Source organism: Corythoichthys intestinalis, chromosome 21, assembly GCF_030265065.1.
Source record: "Corythoichthys intestinalis isolate RoL2023-P3 chromosome 21, ASM3026506v1, whole genome shotgun sequence".
Taxonomy (NCBI): domain Eukaryota; kingdom Metazoa; phylum Chordata; class Actinopteri; order Syngnathiformes; family Syngnathidae; genus Corythoichthys; species Corythoichthys intestinalis.
In genome coordinates this window covers 17,191,802-17,208,161 of record NC_080415.1, presented here as the reverse complement: position 1 = coordinate 17,208,161, position 16,360 = coordinate 17,191,802, and the positions used below count along the sequence as shown (strand labels likewise).

At 37.9% G+C, this 16,360-nt stretch overlaps 1 protein-coding gene across 1 annotated transcript; it reads right to left on the bottom strand.

The window, feature by feature from the left end:
* Positions 1-2,082: 2,082 nt before the first annotated feature.
* scd (stearoyl-CoA desaturase (delta-9-desaturase)) lies at positions 2,083-14,806 on the bottom strand. The gene is made up of 6 exons (XM_057826725.1): positions 14,640-14,806; positions 14,197-14,462; positions 8,589-8,719; positions 8,301-8,506; positions 7,799-8,031; positions 2,083-3,557 (listed from the first exon to the last, which is right to left on the bottom strand). Exons 2-6 carry the CDS (start codon positions 14,432-14,434, stop codon positions 3,358-3,360), a joined length of 1,008 nt encoding a protein of 335 aa, XP_057682708.1. The 5' UTR covers positions 14,435-14,462; positions 14,640-14,806; the 3' UTR covers positions 2,083-3,357.
* Between the last annotated feature and the right edge of the window lie 1,554 nt (positions 14,807-16,360).

Below are 16,360 nucleotides of genomic sequence, written 5' to 3'. Positions count from 1 at the left end.
TCCAACATGACAGTGGCCCGAAGCAGACAGCCAGCGTAACCAAGGAGTGGCTTCGTGAAAAGCATATCAAGGTTCTGAAGGGGCCTAGCCAGTCTCCAGAAGTATCCAGAAACCCAATACAAAATCTTTGGAGTAAGCTCAAACTTTTCTCAGTGACAGTCCAGAAAGCTCATTAATCCAGAGAAGATCTGTGTGGAGCAGTGGTGCAAAATCCCTGCTGCAGTCTGTGCAAACCTAGTGATAAATTACAGGAAACGTTTGACCTATGTACTTGAAAACAAAGGCTACTGTGCCAAATATTGACATAGATTTTCTTTGGTGTTCAAATACTTATTTGTAGCAGTATAATACAAATAAATAGTTTTTAAAAAAACATACACTGTGATTTCTAGATTTTATTTCAGATTCTCACAGTGGACAAGCACCTACTACAAAAATTTCAAACCCATCATTTAAAAGTGTAAGAACTGCAAAATCGAAGGGTGTTCAAATACTTATTTTCCTTAATGTGCATATTTCCATTCATTTCTAATGGTCAAAATTTCCCCTTTATTTTCAATGGCAAAAAACATGGGTGGTTGTGATTTTTCACAAAAAAACTTACCATTACAGCCCATTGACATTCAACTGGCGCCCAAGTAAGTCAATGCCTTTGACAGCCATGTATCTCGATTCAATTGGTGCCAATGTACTTGGATTCCATTGACCAATTTCTAAGTCGATGTCATTGATGGCCATGCATGTCAAAATATCAACAGGAAATGACCTGATATCAACAGGAAGGGATCATATGTCTCCAAATCAATGGGAAGTGACTCCAAGGGGTTTACCTGCGTAAGAAAATCTACCATCGCAATTTCTCCAGAAAACAGAACTAGTTATAAAAAAAAATCCCTCTTTATTGTATATATTTTTAATTTTTAAAATTTTCTCCATTTTTTTTAAATTTAGGATTTTACATTTTCTTTATATATATATATATGGCGGAAAACACTCAGGTGACTTGAAGTTCTGCTCTGAGACCCCCAATTTTCCCAAGTTTCAAAATCGTCCGAAATGCATGTGTGATACATCACTGGAAAGCTTAAAATCTCAATTTTCTGGGGGAAGAAAATTTTTGAACAGGAGGGCTTTTTTTAAACCAAAAAACCCTATCTGGAGGTGAGAGCACGCGAGAAAGGAATTACAGACGCCATGACTTCAACGAGATATCGCGTACTTGCCTTGTTTCAATCCCAAAACTCCATGTAGCATGTATAACCAAGTGTCAAGACACAGCTGTGAATGACCACAGCTAGATTTTGGGGGGGATTTTATGGGTGAAACATGGTAATATAACAAGGGTCACAATGCAGAAATCGCAGACATCAAGGAGTGGTTGAGATTTTTTCATTTATTTACCCTTTTAAATGTTTTTTTTTTTTTTTCATTTTTTCTTTGTTTGGATCGATTGTCATGTAACATATCGGAGAAAATGTGACAGTAACAAATAAAATACAATTAAGCGATAGTTATGAGGTAGAAATCCATGCCGTTTTTACAGATACCATTTTTTTCATTGTGATGTCATTTGTTTAAAAGTTTAAAATATGCGAGTGAATAATTTTTTCAAGTTTTTTTTTAAAATGAAATATTAGACATCAATTAATGATTCTTAACTAAAAATGACAGACATTTTGAATAAATAAATATAATGAATTACCTTTGTTTTATGGCTGGGTTGAAACAAAAGCGGTTGCGCGACATCTGTAAACGGGGGTTTCCAGGGTAAAACGGACAAATTATAAATAGTTTGGGGGCTTAATGCGCCATGAATCTGCTATGGCAGCATATAGACATATTGTTCTATCAAACACAACAGTTCTTTTGGCTTAAAATACAGCAGTTTCTTTTAAAGAGTGCAAGAGCAGAAACTGCTTTTTCAGTCTTGTCCGTGTTTTCCGTCATATTTTTTTTTTTTTTTTTTTTAAGGTACGTGTACTTATTTAACCCTCCAGTGATATATATGCTAAGTATTTTTTTTATTTTACTGCCAGTGTTGACGCAATTCCTATTAAGAAAAACAGGCAAGAAGGACACGTCTTGAAAATATTGTGAACTTTTATTTCTGAACTGAGCAGTTGACAAAACAATTCAAAACTTCCAACCTTTTTGAAATCCTTCTCGTCACTATAGGAGCAACATCATTAATTTCGGGGGTGGGGCGGCTTGAACGGCGTGTGGCATCGTTAATAAATTGGCACATTCGTTGGAAGAAAGACATTGGGGTCGGGGACAATTTCGTATGTGAGCATTTGGTAGAAGACATTTTTTTCTCCAGTGTTAAGTGCTACCTTTAATTGCAACACCAACTATGCTTCTGTAAACATGGACTTTAGTTTCAATTGATCTAATCCGATAGTTGTCGGGACAGAACGGGTTTGACGATCAGGAATGGATGCAAGTCATAAGGCATTTGGTAGTTTCCTGACTCTAGAAGATGGTAGAGGGGGACAAAATAAACAGGCGCTCCAATTCCAGATACAATTTACAAAAGAGTTTTCCAAGGCTAACGGTTCTGATCAGAGCAACGCTTAACCGGTACCAAAAAGAACGCAATAATAAATACATAAATAAGATCATAGAAGCATTCTGTAAAACCCGACGCTCGAAAGGGGGTTGAGGTTTACGCCGCTCACAGACAACACGTAGTGTATCATCATCCTCATCATGCATGAATGGCCAGATGGTCATATGACCCGGCTGCTACATCGACCGGTGAAGAGATGTTGCATAAAAACGTCGCGAGAGAGGAAGCGAAGCCACGTACGCCACGAGAATATCCAAAACGTCCACAAAGCGCACTAAAAAAAAATGGCACTAGATAAACGGCTTGATCTTTAAATTTCATAACGTTTGCTTTGGTTGTCGTCATGAGACCAACCAGTCAGCTCAAATGTTTGGGTTGTTTTAACCAAATGACTTTTTTACAGGATTATTAACTGCGTAAGAAAATATAAACCAAATTGGCTACATGAGCAACCTTTGACTACACACAGCAAAGATTGACTTTTTTCCAAATGAATTCACATCGAATCCAACACACTTTTACCGTAGACCGAAGCCTGACTGCGTGTTAAAAGGCTGAGAGCTTAGCTAAATCGTGTATTTTGTTCTTTTTGATCAGCTTCACAAATTTTAGTTACAGCTACGAAAACCACAAAAACAAGCAAAAATGTGGTTGAGGCCCACCGTGAAGCCGTTATAGCCTCCATTTTGTGGATGAAAAGATGAAACGCCGTCAAAAAAAGGACTCGTGGAGGTTTTTATTTTCCGTTTCAAGCTCGGCGAGGTCTGGGTGTTCTTTTTCTTTTACCACTAGCCACTGCGGTAGCTGCCGTCTCCTGTGCGCTGTGCTCGCGCTAGCACCATCTCGTGAGATACTCGCTTGCGGTCCTTGGCGAGCCCCAGGAAGCACATGAAGTCGATGAAGCAGGTGGTCAGGTTTAACTTGCAGCCGAACTCGCTTGTAGCGTAGTCAAATGGGAATGTGTGGTGGTAGTTGTGGAATCCTTCACCTGAATCAAATTAAAGTAACATCTATTAACTTCTCACGATTCACGCAATTAGCTACTGTTAGCTTGCGTAGTTTAGCTACTGTTAGCCAGAGGTGGGTAGTGAGTGACCAGTGTTGATAATCTTACTTTAAAAAAGTAATTACTTACAAATTACTTATCCCAAAAAGTAATTGGATTAATAACCCAGTTGCCTGATTGTAAAAGTAATTTGTTACTCAGCAAAGTAACTGACGTTGCTTTTCATGTTTTGCACGTTATTACACATTCTATAACATCTTTCACATCAAAAATGTTTATATAAACTGATTGAACTGATTTTTTTCCTTCAAAAAAAAAAAAGTAGGTCAAACTTTTTCGTAATGTTTTTTTTAAATTTCACTAGGGCTGTCAAAATTATCGCGTTAACGTGCGGTAATTAATTTTTTTGATTAATCACGTTAAAATATTTGACGCAATTAACGCACATGCCCCGCTCAGACAGATTTAAATGACAGTACAGTGAAATGCCCACTTGTTAATTGTGTTTTATGGAGTTTTGCCGCCCTCTGCTGGCGCTTGGGTGCGACTGATTTTATAGGCTTCAGCACCCATGAGCATTGTGTAAGTAATTATTGACATCAACAATGGCGGGCTACTAGTTTATTTTTTGATTGAAAATTTTACAAATTTTATATAAACGAAAACAGGGGTTTTAAAATTTCTATAACTTGTACTAACATTTATCTTTTAAGAACTACAAGTCTTTCTATCCATGGATCGCTTTAACAGAATGTTAATAATGTTAATGCCATCTTGTTATAATAAACAAATACTATAATAATAAATATATTAAATATAAATAATAAATTGAATGTATATATCCATCTTGTGTCTTATCTTTCCATTCCAACAATTTACAGAAAAATATGGCATATTTTATAGATGATTAATTGCGATTAATTACGATTAATTAATTTTTAAGCTGTAATTAACTCGATAAAAAATTTGAATCGTTTGACAGCCCCAAATTTCACCTAAATAAGAGTGTAGCGTTAAACTAACTTTCAAATGCTGTGAGGAAAAAAAACTTTTTTGTTTTTCCTGTTGTACTGAACCATGACTTGTGTGTATCGTCACACCCCTAATACTGTAAATATTGATATATTTTTCAATATGCAGGTGAGGCTCTGATATCCTGCCTTTTCTATATTTTCTCTAGTTTTTTTTTTTATATCACACAAGCTTCATGGATACGCCATTCAAGAAAAGTTTAGGGCAAGTGACTTTTTGGTAATAAAAAAAAAATTTTAGCAACAATGACAACGCCAACTTGATGATAATGCACACTCAGCAGGAAAATAGTACCGTAATTTTCGCACTATGAGCCGCTACTTTTTTCCTTCATTTCAAATCCTGCAGCTTAATAGTCCAAATTTGTTGATTTATTTGTGTTAATAGGTAACACTTTAATTGACAGCGGCGTCATAAGACCGTCATAATTATGACACTATCATGGGCATTACTGAATGCTTATGACAGATGTCATTAAGTGTCACCCAGCAAATTATGTCGATAACTCCATTTATGTCCAGCTTGGTGAGATAATTTGCTGGATAACACTAAATGACATATGTTATAAGCATTCATTAATGCCCATGACAGTGTTATGTCATAATGTTGATCGTCTAATGACAGTCTAATGATGCCACTGTCAAAGTGTTACCAAATACCAAAACTAGCAATTAATGAAACAACTAGAACGGTAACTGAAGAAATAGTTAGCACAGAATACGAATTTTGATTGTTACATCTGGAGCTCTGCAATGCATGCTAAGAGGCATGCTGTCAACACGTGTTGACAGCAAGTGGCAGCAAAGGTTGACTGTCTCCCCATGGGAAGCAGTGATGGCCAAAGCTTTGCAGCCAATTTGTTCAAAGCTTTATGGTGGTTCATTTGGTCTTATGACAGTTTTATGATGCCGCTGGGAAGTAAAGTGTTACCGGTTAATATCTTTTGGTGTAAATATCCATAATACAGTGAGGACAGCTGCGGCTTATAGTCCAGTGTGGGTTAGCTGTGAACAAATTCTGTTTTCATGTCAAATTTGTTGGTTGGCGGCTTATAGTCAGGTGTACCTTGCAAGAATTACGGTACATAATTTTTAATTAATTGTACATTTGTAAACGTACGTGAAAAAAAAGAAGATGCTCGAGTGTTTAAGATGACGTTTGCACGCTAAATGCTAATGAGAACGTGAATGCTCTTTGCAACGGTGTCACCACCCCCTTCCCTCCTCCCGCTCTGCTCTCTCCCAGGAAGCTATGACGAAATCAGACAACACGCGCTTCATTCAACCAAATTGTATTCATGCGCCCCTTCAAATCCTCGGTAACGGCATTGCAAAGATGGAAAAAGTAATTCATTAGATTACGCACTACTGAAAAAAATAACACAGTTATTCACAACACTGGTGGTAGTGCGTTACATTTACTCGAGTACACCTAAAATTATACAGTAATTGTGTGCCAGAGGTGGGGAGTAACGCGTTACATTTACCCCATTACATTAACAGAAAAATGTATTTCTAAGACTAGTTTTACAAAGCCATACTTTTTACTTTTACCTGAGTAGATTTGTAAAAAAGAAACACTACTCTTACTCCAGTACTTTGGGCTACACTAGTCATTACATTTTTCCTCTTTATTCTACATAGTCGAGTTTACTTTTTTCCCCCCAGTGATGCCAACAGTAGCTCCACCAGTTTCACCAATGAGACGTCGCAACAATAATCACATGACTCCATTATACCAGTCAGACTCAAGCTTTCCGTTCTATGATCACGCCGGCCTGTTCAATCACCTGCCGTCTTTAAAGCACAGTAAAAAAATGTATTTTGCATAGAGCGCTGCTGTCATCATGACTGGAAAGCGCGGATTTTAATCTTTCCTCGTTTTTATTTTGCACCGATTGACCACGGAAAACCGGAGATGTAATTCTTTTAGTTCCTTAATAAGAAATATTGTTTTCTCCACTCATGCTCTGGACCAGGGGTCCCCAAACTTTTTCCTGTGAGGGCCACATAACTTTTCCCTTCTCTGATGAGGGGCCGGGGTCAGTTTGTAATAGAAAAAGTGTGACAATTGCAGGAGTGCCTAAATGTAAAAATGTATTGTTTTTAAGAAAGCCAAAATCAAATAACCCTTTCTGGATTCTTCACGGAACAAAAGTGAATAAAATAAAAATTATAATATAATAATAATAATAAAATAGATAATATCCAAATAACCCTCTCTGATTTCTCCACAGAAAAGGCCAGGAAATAAATAACACTAATGAGAAAAAAAAATTCAAAATGCTCTCTGGTATTGTTCAGGGGGCCGGACCAGATGTGGAGGCAGGCCGTATTCGGCCCGGGGGCCGTAGTTTGGGGACCCCTGCTCTGGATGAATAATGCTTGATATTTGTTTTTTTTTTTGTCTCTTTTTTTTTGCATTTTAGTTTTATGTGGTTCTGTAATTTGTTATAGTACAGTATAATAATAACAGTTTATATCGATAACTTTGTGCTGAGAAAAAAAATACCATTGTTTAAAGAAAGAGATTTTAATCTTTCCTAATTTTTATTTTGCACCGATTGACCACGGAAAACCGGAGATGTAATTCTTTTAGTTTTTTAATAAGAAATATGTTTTCTTCACTCATATTCTGGACGAATATACTTCTGTACAGTATAATAATAACAGCTTATATCGATAACTTTGTGCTGAGCAAAAAAATACCATTGTTTAAAAAAAAATCAAACATTTTAAGATGTTACTCACAATGTTACTCAATTACTTGAGTATTCATTTCTCTTTTTATTTGAACAAGAGTACATTTTTTTGGTGACTACTTTTACTTTTGTATTATTATTTTGAAGTAACGCCAGTCATACTTGAGTAAAACCTTTGGCTACTCCAGGGGTCCCCAACCTATTCCACTAAGGCACACTGTGGGTGCAGGATTTCATTCTTACCAAACAAGATGACAACACTTTTTCCCCAATCTGGTGTTTTACAAGTGCAATCAGTTGATTGCAGTCAGGTGTGGCTTGTTTTAGCAGAAGCCTCATTGGTTCAACTGTCTCTGCTGGATCGGCTGGAACAAAAACCAGGACCCACAGTGTGCCTTGAGGACTGGGTTGAAAACCCCTGGGCTACTCTATACCCACCTCTGCTGTTAGCTTGTGTGGTTTAGCTCCTGTTAGCTTGGTTATGCCATACCTATAGCGCTGAATGTGACAAACTTGTTCTCGCGAGGGTTGATGCTCTGGTCGTACGGCCGGTTGCCCCACATGTGAGCGGCACTGTTGACCAGCCAGGTGGCGTTGAGCACCAGTGTGTAGCGCAGAAGCGCTGGCACAAAGTAGGCCACCCACAGGGACTCGCCCCAGAAGTACCAAGGCACGAACATGGGCACGAAGAAGCACATGAGCAGCACCGACAGCTTGTAGTGCCTGGGATGGAGGGCAGTGAATCGTAAAAACAATGCCAGGATGCTTGCATTACCTTGTTAAACCGGAACGGCAGCATGAAGCCATGGCTTTATTTGTATTGTTAATAAACTTCTTTACTTAAGCAGTTTAGAAAAATGGAGCACATTGCAAAAAAAAAGTACAATTACAAACATTGGCTTCAGGCACTTTGAAGCAGTATGTCCTAAAATTCTTAAACATGTTGTTCTTAGCCAAGTGGCAATAAAAAGTCCCACCAAAGTTTTACTCACTTCCTCTGAAACATGACCACCTTGTCAGCCAGCAGGTCATGAAGCTCTAGCTTGCGTCCCTTTTCGATGACGTCAGGGTGTTTGCGCACCAGCAGCCAGCCGATGTGGGCGAAAAAGAAGCCGCGCACGGCGTTGTGCGGGTCAGCGTCCGTCTCAGAGTACTTGTGGTGGACTCTGTGGTCGCGGGCCCACTCGTAAATATCATTCTGCCAGGTCAGAAAAGATTATTTGGGATTAGTCGTCTAAATGTGACTGTGTTAAAGATAAGAGTCCATTTTCTCTTGTTACCTGGAAGGACATGGAGTTGGCTACAGCCAGAAAAATCCTTAAAGGTAGAGTGGCCTTGTAGGACCTGTGACTCCATAGGCGGTGAGCGCCTGCCGTTACTCCTAAAGCACTTATCAAAAAGCAAAGCACGGCTGAGGAAAAAGAAAAACACAAACACACAATCAAAAAACTTCAGGCAATTATGGACATATTCACATCGCAGGGAGGTTTTACTGTTCCCTTAATTCTGCTATTTACTTCCAGTAGCAAGGATTCACTGTTTTGAACCTTATATAAAAGTTAGAACAGTGTTTCACAAGCAACTGAATAAGCGACGAGTCAAGGCATGTAGCACAGTGGTGTGACCTGAGTCATACGAGCACATGATCACTGACCGACCACTTTGCATTTGTTTATTCATACGCAGCTTATTCAACGTTCACGTGGACACGATCAGGTTACGGCGCGACAATTTTTATTTTATCAATACAGAGTTTGTTGTTTCCAACGCCTTCTGTAGTTGGACACGCATTCTTGATGATGCACATAAGCACAGATAACGTTAGCAATTTAGCAATTTGTCACTTTATTTTACCTCAGGTCCTTAGTAACTACCGTCACTTTTCAGACAACTCGCGTTCTGAGATTAATATGGCATCATCAAAGACAGCAACCCAATTTCAGCACTTCAGAATGGTCACAAATTTGTAGAAATAACAGACGGACAGTATTTTGGGGGAAAATATGACATTGACATTTGGGCACATGAGACTTTGACCTACGTACTAAGCTGTTATATTTTCTATCCAGCAAGAAGGCAATCAAAAAAGAGATTAGTGAAACAAAGGCAGTCATAAAGAGACTACAGCTGTACCGACTAGTCGACGTAGTCGACATCAATTACATGAAGGGTTAAAAAAAATATGTGCGTGGAAAGTTGAGAATGTCGGACGCTAGGCATGCAAGCAGGGAAAGTGGCATAAAGCCAAAAAAGCGCACCAGAGTGGCCAAAACATTGACTTATTTCAACGAAACAAAGGAGGGTACACTGTTGTGTCCTGTATCTTCAATGCCAAGCTTGGCTGCACGTCGGCCGAGAATGAACACGTAAAGCGCCGTCACCCAGTTGTAATTTTGGAAGACGACAGGAGACAACAAGCTGGCAGATCATAAGTCCTCCATCTAACTAACCAACGACATGTTTTATTGAAATTGCTAAGCCTGTCACGATATGCAATGAGTCCATTTATAGCTCGGTAAATAAAAATGAGGGTGGTAATTTTCACGGTTGTGTTTTATCGCCGCATGCGTACTTGCGTGCATACATTTGTGCGTGCGTGTTGATGGCATATGAAACTCCAGTTCTTTCATAGATGTTTACTAGTCATCGACACACCATACTATTAAAGATCAGACATAGAAAATAAGGAAACACATCTATATTAAACACTGTAAACGTTAGCATTGCTACATTGAGGCTAATGGGGAAAAAGACAACCTACTTTAGCCTGCTATAAAACATTGTCAGTCTTCTCCAAAATGCAGACTTGCGTGAAAAATTGCTGGTTAAAAGAATTTGCAAATGAAAAAAATGGGGGAAAAAAATCTTACACTACCTGCAATGACAAAAAGTGTGTTTTTTTCCCGGAGTGTAAAGCTTACGGTTAGCGGTTTAACGAACGTACTTCCGGTGAACATTTCAAAATAAAATAAAATAACGACTTCTGGAGTTAATCCCCACATACTTCAAAATTCAGATTCTGAACTAAGATTAGCTTTAAAATGACACCCTTTATAAAAAATATATCATACTACTATAGTAATATACTATAATATTAATGCTATATATTTTTTAAGAACTGTTTTGAATCATGTTGGAAAGGCAAAGTCAGTGTTCTGAATCTGTTTACATTCTATTCTTTTGCATTAATGGTATCAGCATTTGACCTCATTGTTTATTTGTGATTTATTATGGTTATTTACGTGTTTATTTGTACTTTAAAAAGGATTTAAGTGTTCCAAACGGTTTTTGTGAATTAATAAGTATCAACAAAAATTTCATTGCTAAATTAGTGAAAAAAATATATACAGTATATGGCAGAAAACACTCAGGTGACTTGAAGTTCCTCTCTGAGACCCTCAATTTGGCCAAGTTTCAAAATTGTCCGAAATGCATGTGTGATACATCATTGGAAAGCTTAAAATCTCAATTTTCAGGGGGAACAAAAATTTTGAACAGGAAGGCATTTTTAAAAAAAATACATTTTAAACAGCAAAACCCCAATTGGAGGCGAGAGCATGCGAGAGCAGAATTAAAGACGCCACGATTTTAACCAGATATTATCACGCAATTACCTTGTTTCGATCCAAAAACTCCATGTAGCATGTATCACCAAGTGTCAAGACACAGCTGTGGATGGCCACAGCCGGACTTTTTTCCTTTTTTTTTTTTATGGGTGAAACATGGTTATATAACAAGGGTCGCGATGCAGAAATCGCAGACAACAAGGAGTGGTTGAGATTTTCTTTTTCATATAGTTACCCTTTTAAACGTTATTTTTCAATTTTTTTTTTTTTTGTTTGGATCGATTATTTATCATCTAACATATCGGGGGAAATGCGACATTAACAAAAAAAAATACAATTAAGCGATTGTTATGAGGTAGATATCCGTGACTTTTTTGCAGACGCCAAATTTTTCATTGTGACGTAATTCGTTTAAAGGTTTAAAATATGCGAGTGAATAATTTTTTTAAGACGTTTTTTTTTTTTAAAACTAAAATTTAGACATCAATTAATGATTCAAAGCTAAAAATGACATTTTGAATAATACATATAATTACTTACTTTCTTTTTATGGCTAGGTTGTAACAAAAGCGATTGTGCGACGTCTGTAAACGGGCGTTTTTTAGGGTAAAACGGACTAATTAAAAATAGTTTGGAGGCTTAGTGTGCCATGAATCTGCTATGGCAGCATATAGACATATTGTTCTATCAAACACAACAGTTCTTTTGGCTTAAAATACATCACTTTATTTTAAAGAGGGGTGCAAGAGCAGAAACTGCTTTTTCAGTCTTGTCTGTGTTTTCCGCCATATATTAGATTAGTCGACTAATTGTAAAAATAGTCGGCTGACTAATCGGAGACACTAGTGAAACGATGATCTAAGCCTTGCTGTGATAGCTTTGATGTCGTTGTGACATCATGAAATTGTGCTGGACTTTGGGTAATCTATTCAAACATGAGTGTGCCTTTTTTAAATCATGAAAGACAAGTCTTAGAAATGTTAGTACTTTCCTCGTTGGTCCCGGAGTGACTTTTTTATTTACACTAGGTTGGTGGTTTAGACCAGTTCTGCCCCCAGATACATGGACAAGTTCCTGTATTCACCAAGAATTCTGCAACATTTATTACACCTTTCTGATTTGACATCAATTCATGAAATATCTTAACAAGCTTCACTTGTTCAAACATTGAGAATGGTTCAGAAAGACCAAAGTCTGACCTTGAAGTTCGCCTCATTTCCTTTGGACAACACAAATTATGGCTTCCTCACTTAAAAGTTAAAAGCTTTTGGCCTTGACTGTCATTAAACTATATGTTGACACACACACAAAAAGAGACTTCAAGTTTACATTGTATCCTAAGGGCGAGTCAAGAAAACCTTTGAAACTTTTTATTAAGACCCTTAATGACAAATGTAACAGATTCTATTTAAAAAATGTATTTTTTTAAAGATGAATAGTATGACTTGCTCACCATTTTGAAACAAAGAGCACCTACGAAGTTTGAAGGGTTACTAGTTTAATATACACTTCTGAGGCTGCTTCAGGTTCAACGACATTTATCGGTATACTTTACTTACTTGATTAATCAATGAATTTTAACACACTTCGTGATAACGTTCGTTAATCTCTCAGCTATTTTTAAATGTTATTAATCAGATTTTCTAAAACCTATTTTTTATTTTTATTTTTTTCCATTTTCCACATCTTTGTTCCAAATCATTCTCTGTGATTGGCTGGAAATCTTTCTTTCAGGTTTACAACGCTTCCTGTCCAATTTTGTTTCAACGATTTTCGTCAACGATGACGATAACGAAAATATTTTGTCAACGAACACTTTTTTCATGACGATGACGAGCTAAAATCGTGTTTTGGGAGACTAAAACGTAGCGAGCCTTTTGTCAGTTTTCGTCTGACGAGACGAGAACGAGATGAAAATGCGCAATACTTTACGTCACATGTTCCCTCCTCCTGCTCTTTGTTGGTCAGGCAGTGCACTGGAGTTGCTCATTTTAGGCCTCCAAGTGTTATTAACGTTAACGATGATTGACAGGCGTTTAATGTTTGATCTTGCCACAGATGCTTGGAAGCCGAAGCTTCAAAGCGCTGTGTGAGGCAATCATCGTTTAACTTGTTAAACAGTTGCTGTGGCAACTCAATGTGTGTAAATGAGCAGCTGGAGCGGATTTGAGTGGACTCACTTAATGACGGATTTAATAAAGACAATCATTTTTCTACTTTATTCTTGTTTAAAAATAATTTGGTGGGACAGTTTAAAAAATAAACATACATAGGTTGTTTCAGTTTTAAGTATACTTTTGAGAAAAAAGTGAAAAAAATATGTCTTATATGTATGTCTTTCTAAGTTACTGTGGCAACTCTGTGTGTAAATGAGCAGCTTGAGCGGATTTGAGTGGACTCACTCAATGAAGCGTTTAATAAAGAAGCATTTTTCTACTTTATTCTTGTTTAAAAGTAATTCGGTGGGACAGTTTAAAAGATAAATATACATAGGTTGTTTATGTTTTAATTATACTTTGAGAAAAAAGTGAAAAAATATGTCCTATAAGTCTTTCCAATGCTAAAGCTGAATAAATACATTGAACACACAAAAAGAAAAAAATATATATTTTGGGGGGGCGCGTAGGGCGCTACTTCGCCGTTTTTCTTTTATCGTGACGGGTTCTGGTCCACCTTAACCGCGAAAAACGAGGGATCACTGTATCGACAAATATTGGGAGTCCAAATATACAATATACAACAAACTGATCATCAAAGCAAACCTAAGGACAAATTTCCAGCTGTCATTAGTTCCTAAGTATGAGGTAACTAATAAGGCTCTTTGTTTGACATCAAAGTTGAGAGACCAGTTAAGTGTTTTAACGGGTAATTATGGTCTACAGTTTGTTTAATTACAAGTTCTACTAATTCTCATGTTTGAATTAGGTTGAAACTGCCATAAAATTAAAACAAGCCTTTTAACTCTTTCATGCACTCATTCGATTATTTGCTGCCATTGACAGCTAAACGTCCAATTCATTTTGCTGGAGAAGAGTGAATAAAATTATTGCTCATATTTAAGTTATTTAACTACCAAACATGGTCATTTGGTCTATAAAAAGTTAAAGGTCTTAAGTGTCAACTTTTGAATAGCTGTCCACAGTAGTGACCACTTCATATTTTAACACATATTATGATCTCTGGCTTTGTACCACATAATGTAAGTCTCCAGTCAGGCACATTTTCACCATTAAACCGAGTTTTATTCTCTGTATGTGTCATACCGGTGTGAGGAATGGACGCAGACATGACGGGAAGGCCATATGGCAGAGACAGGACTTACACCAGAGCAGCGTAGCGAGCGCGGCGGTGCGGATGAGGAGGACGCCGTACATGGCGCCTATATGCAACAGGGTCATGAGGATAACGTTCCTCCACACGACGATCCTGGGCGGCTTGGGGCCTTGCTTCTCCTGGTACGTGTGATCGAACGCGTCTTCACTGCAGGAGGCCTCCATCGGAAATCCGTTGCTGGATGCGGGTGGTTGTTGCTTCTCTTTTATCTCCTCCGCCTCCGTCATCGCGTCTGGTTTTTAGGCTGGATAAATGCTTTTCCGCCCCGCCGTTGAGATAGAAAAAGACAACAGTTAGAACGGCTGCTATTCCGATGGAGGAAAAAAAGAGGCGACTGATACGGTGATGCTCTGCCACTCGGTGGCGTTGCGTAACGTCTATGTGACAGGTTCGTCGGGAACGGAGGTGGACAACAAAAGTTGTACAACTCACCAGACGCGGTATTAAAGAGGCCTTCGAGGCTGTGATTTAGCCAGCGTTAGCGTTGTTGCAAACTGAAATAAAAGAGGAGAGAGAGAGAAGTGTGTCGCATCAAAACCAAAAGGGATGGGGAAGCGCGAGGTGCCTTTGCGGCTCGCCGGCCAATCGGCGCGCAGCTCCCGCCCACTTGACGCTTTCCGATTGGCTGCCGGCCTATCTGCTGTTCGCCACCTCTTCTTCGCGCTCCATCCAGATGTGTGATTGAGCTGCTCTGCCCCCTCATACACACCCTTTTTTTTGTCAACCAGGGCCATTTTTGGTCATTTATAAAAGATATTAGCAATCATTATATATATTTTTTCTAATAATTATTATTTATATAATTATACATACATTTATAAATTAATGAATAAAAGGTAAATTGATCAATATAAAATGACTAAGAACAGAAATACTCTCGGTTACGGCCCCAAGTAACACTCTAAAGTTGTTGTTTTTTTCCCCATAATACTGTATATAACTCAAATTTAACTTTTGTGCGAGCAAAACATCTAAATAACCCCGAAACACAGTGTATAATTAACTTGCAAAATATACAAAGTATACACTGCTCAAAAAAATATAGATGATTTTTTTTTTTTTTTTTTTTTAATACTTTGTTTTTTCAATAGTTGAATGTGTTGGGAGGTCATTCAGGCACACGAAAGCCACACGCACACTACTGAGCCTCATTTTGACTTGTTCAAAGGACATTACATCAAAGTTGCATCAGCCTGTAGTGTGTTTTACCACCTTAATTTTGAGTATAAATCCTAATCCAGACCTCCATGGGTTTATACATTTGATTTTCACTGATCATTTTTGTGTGATTTCGTTGTCAGCACATTCATCTATGTGTTACTTTAGTTTACATTATTTTTTTAGAATTATATACCTCTTGACATTGTTTATATTCAAGCCTCGGTTCAAACTCAGTTGTTGTTGAGGCTTTTGAAAGCTTAGGTTAAAAGAAATTCTAAATATCCATCCTCAGCTGTAGTTTTGGCTAAGCAAAGCAAAGGACCGTCACTCAGGTGCTTGTCACATGATCTGTTTCAAAAATAATTTCGACCCATTATGAAATACTTTGCAGGATTCTTATTCATTTCATTCTTTTTTGTTGTTTGTTGTATTGCTTTACGGTCAATTGCATGCAAGGATATTTTCGGCCACTGGGGGGACACTGCCCCTCCTGCCCCCCTCAAACTCCGCGTATGCTCATAGCAGGCCATCGAAGGTGATAGATGTCCGATTCATTTAAATTGGGAGGATTTGCCGTACATGGTCATTTTCAGTCCCACAGACAGTGCTAGGCGTTGCCCCTCCCAGTCAAAATGGATCGGACGTCTCGCGCATTCACTGGCAGCCAAAGAGTTAAATGAGTGGACTTAAAGATATACATATATATATATATATATATTTTTTTTTTTTTTTTTTGTACGTTCACGGCGTGGACATTAGCGATGTTAGGGAAACAGTACATACATGATGTGATCAGATTTTAGATAAAAATACTGTATATTTTATTTGAATTTATATATTTATTAGTATTTTTTGTAATCTTTGAGGGGTGCTAGAGCCTCACCTTTGAGCAGGAGACAGAGTTACACCCTAAACTTGTTGCCAGTCAATCACGGCAAAAACCGACAAACAATAATTCACATTGTTCTGAAAGTGAAGGGCAGTTCCTATCA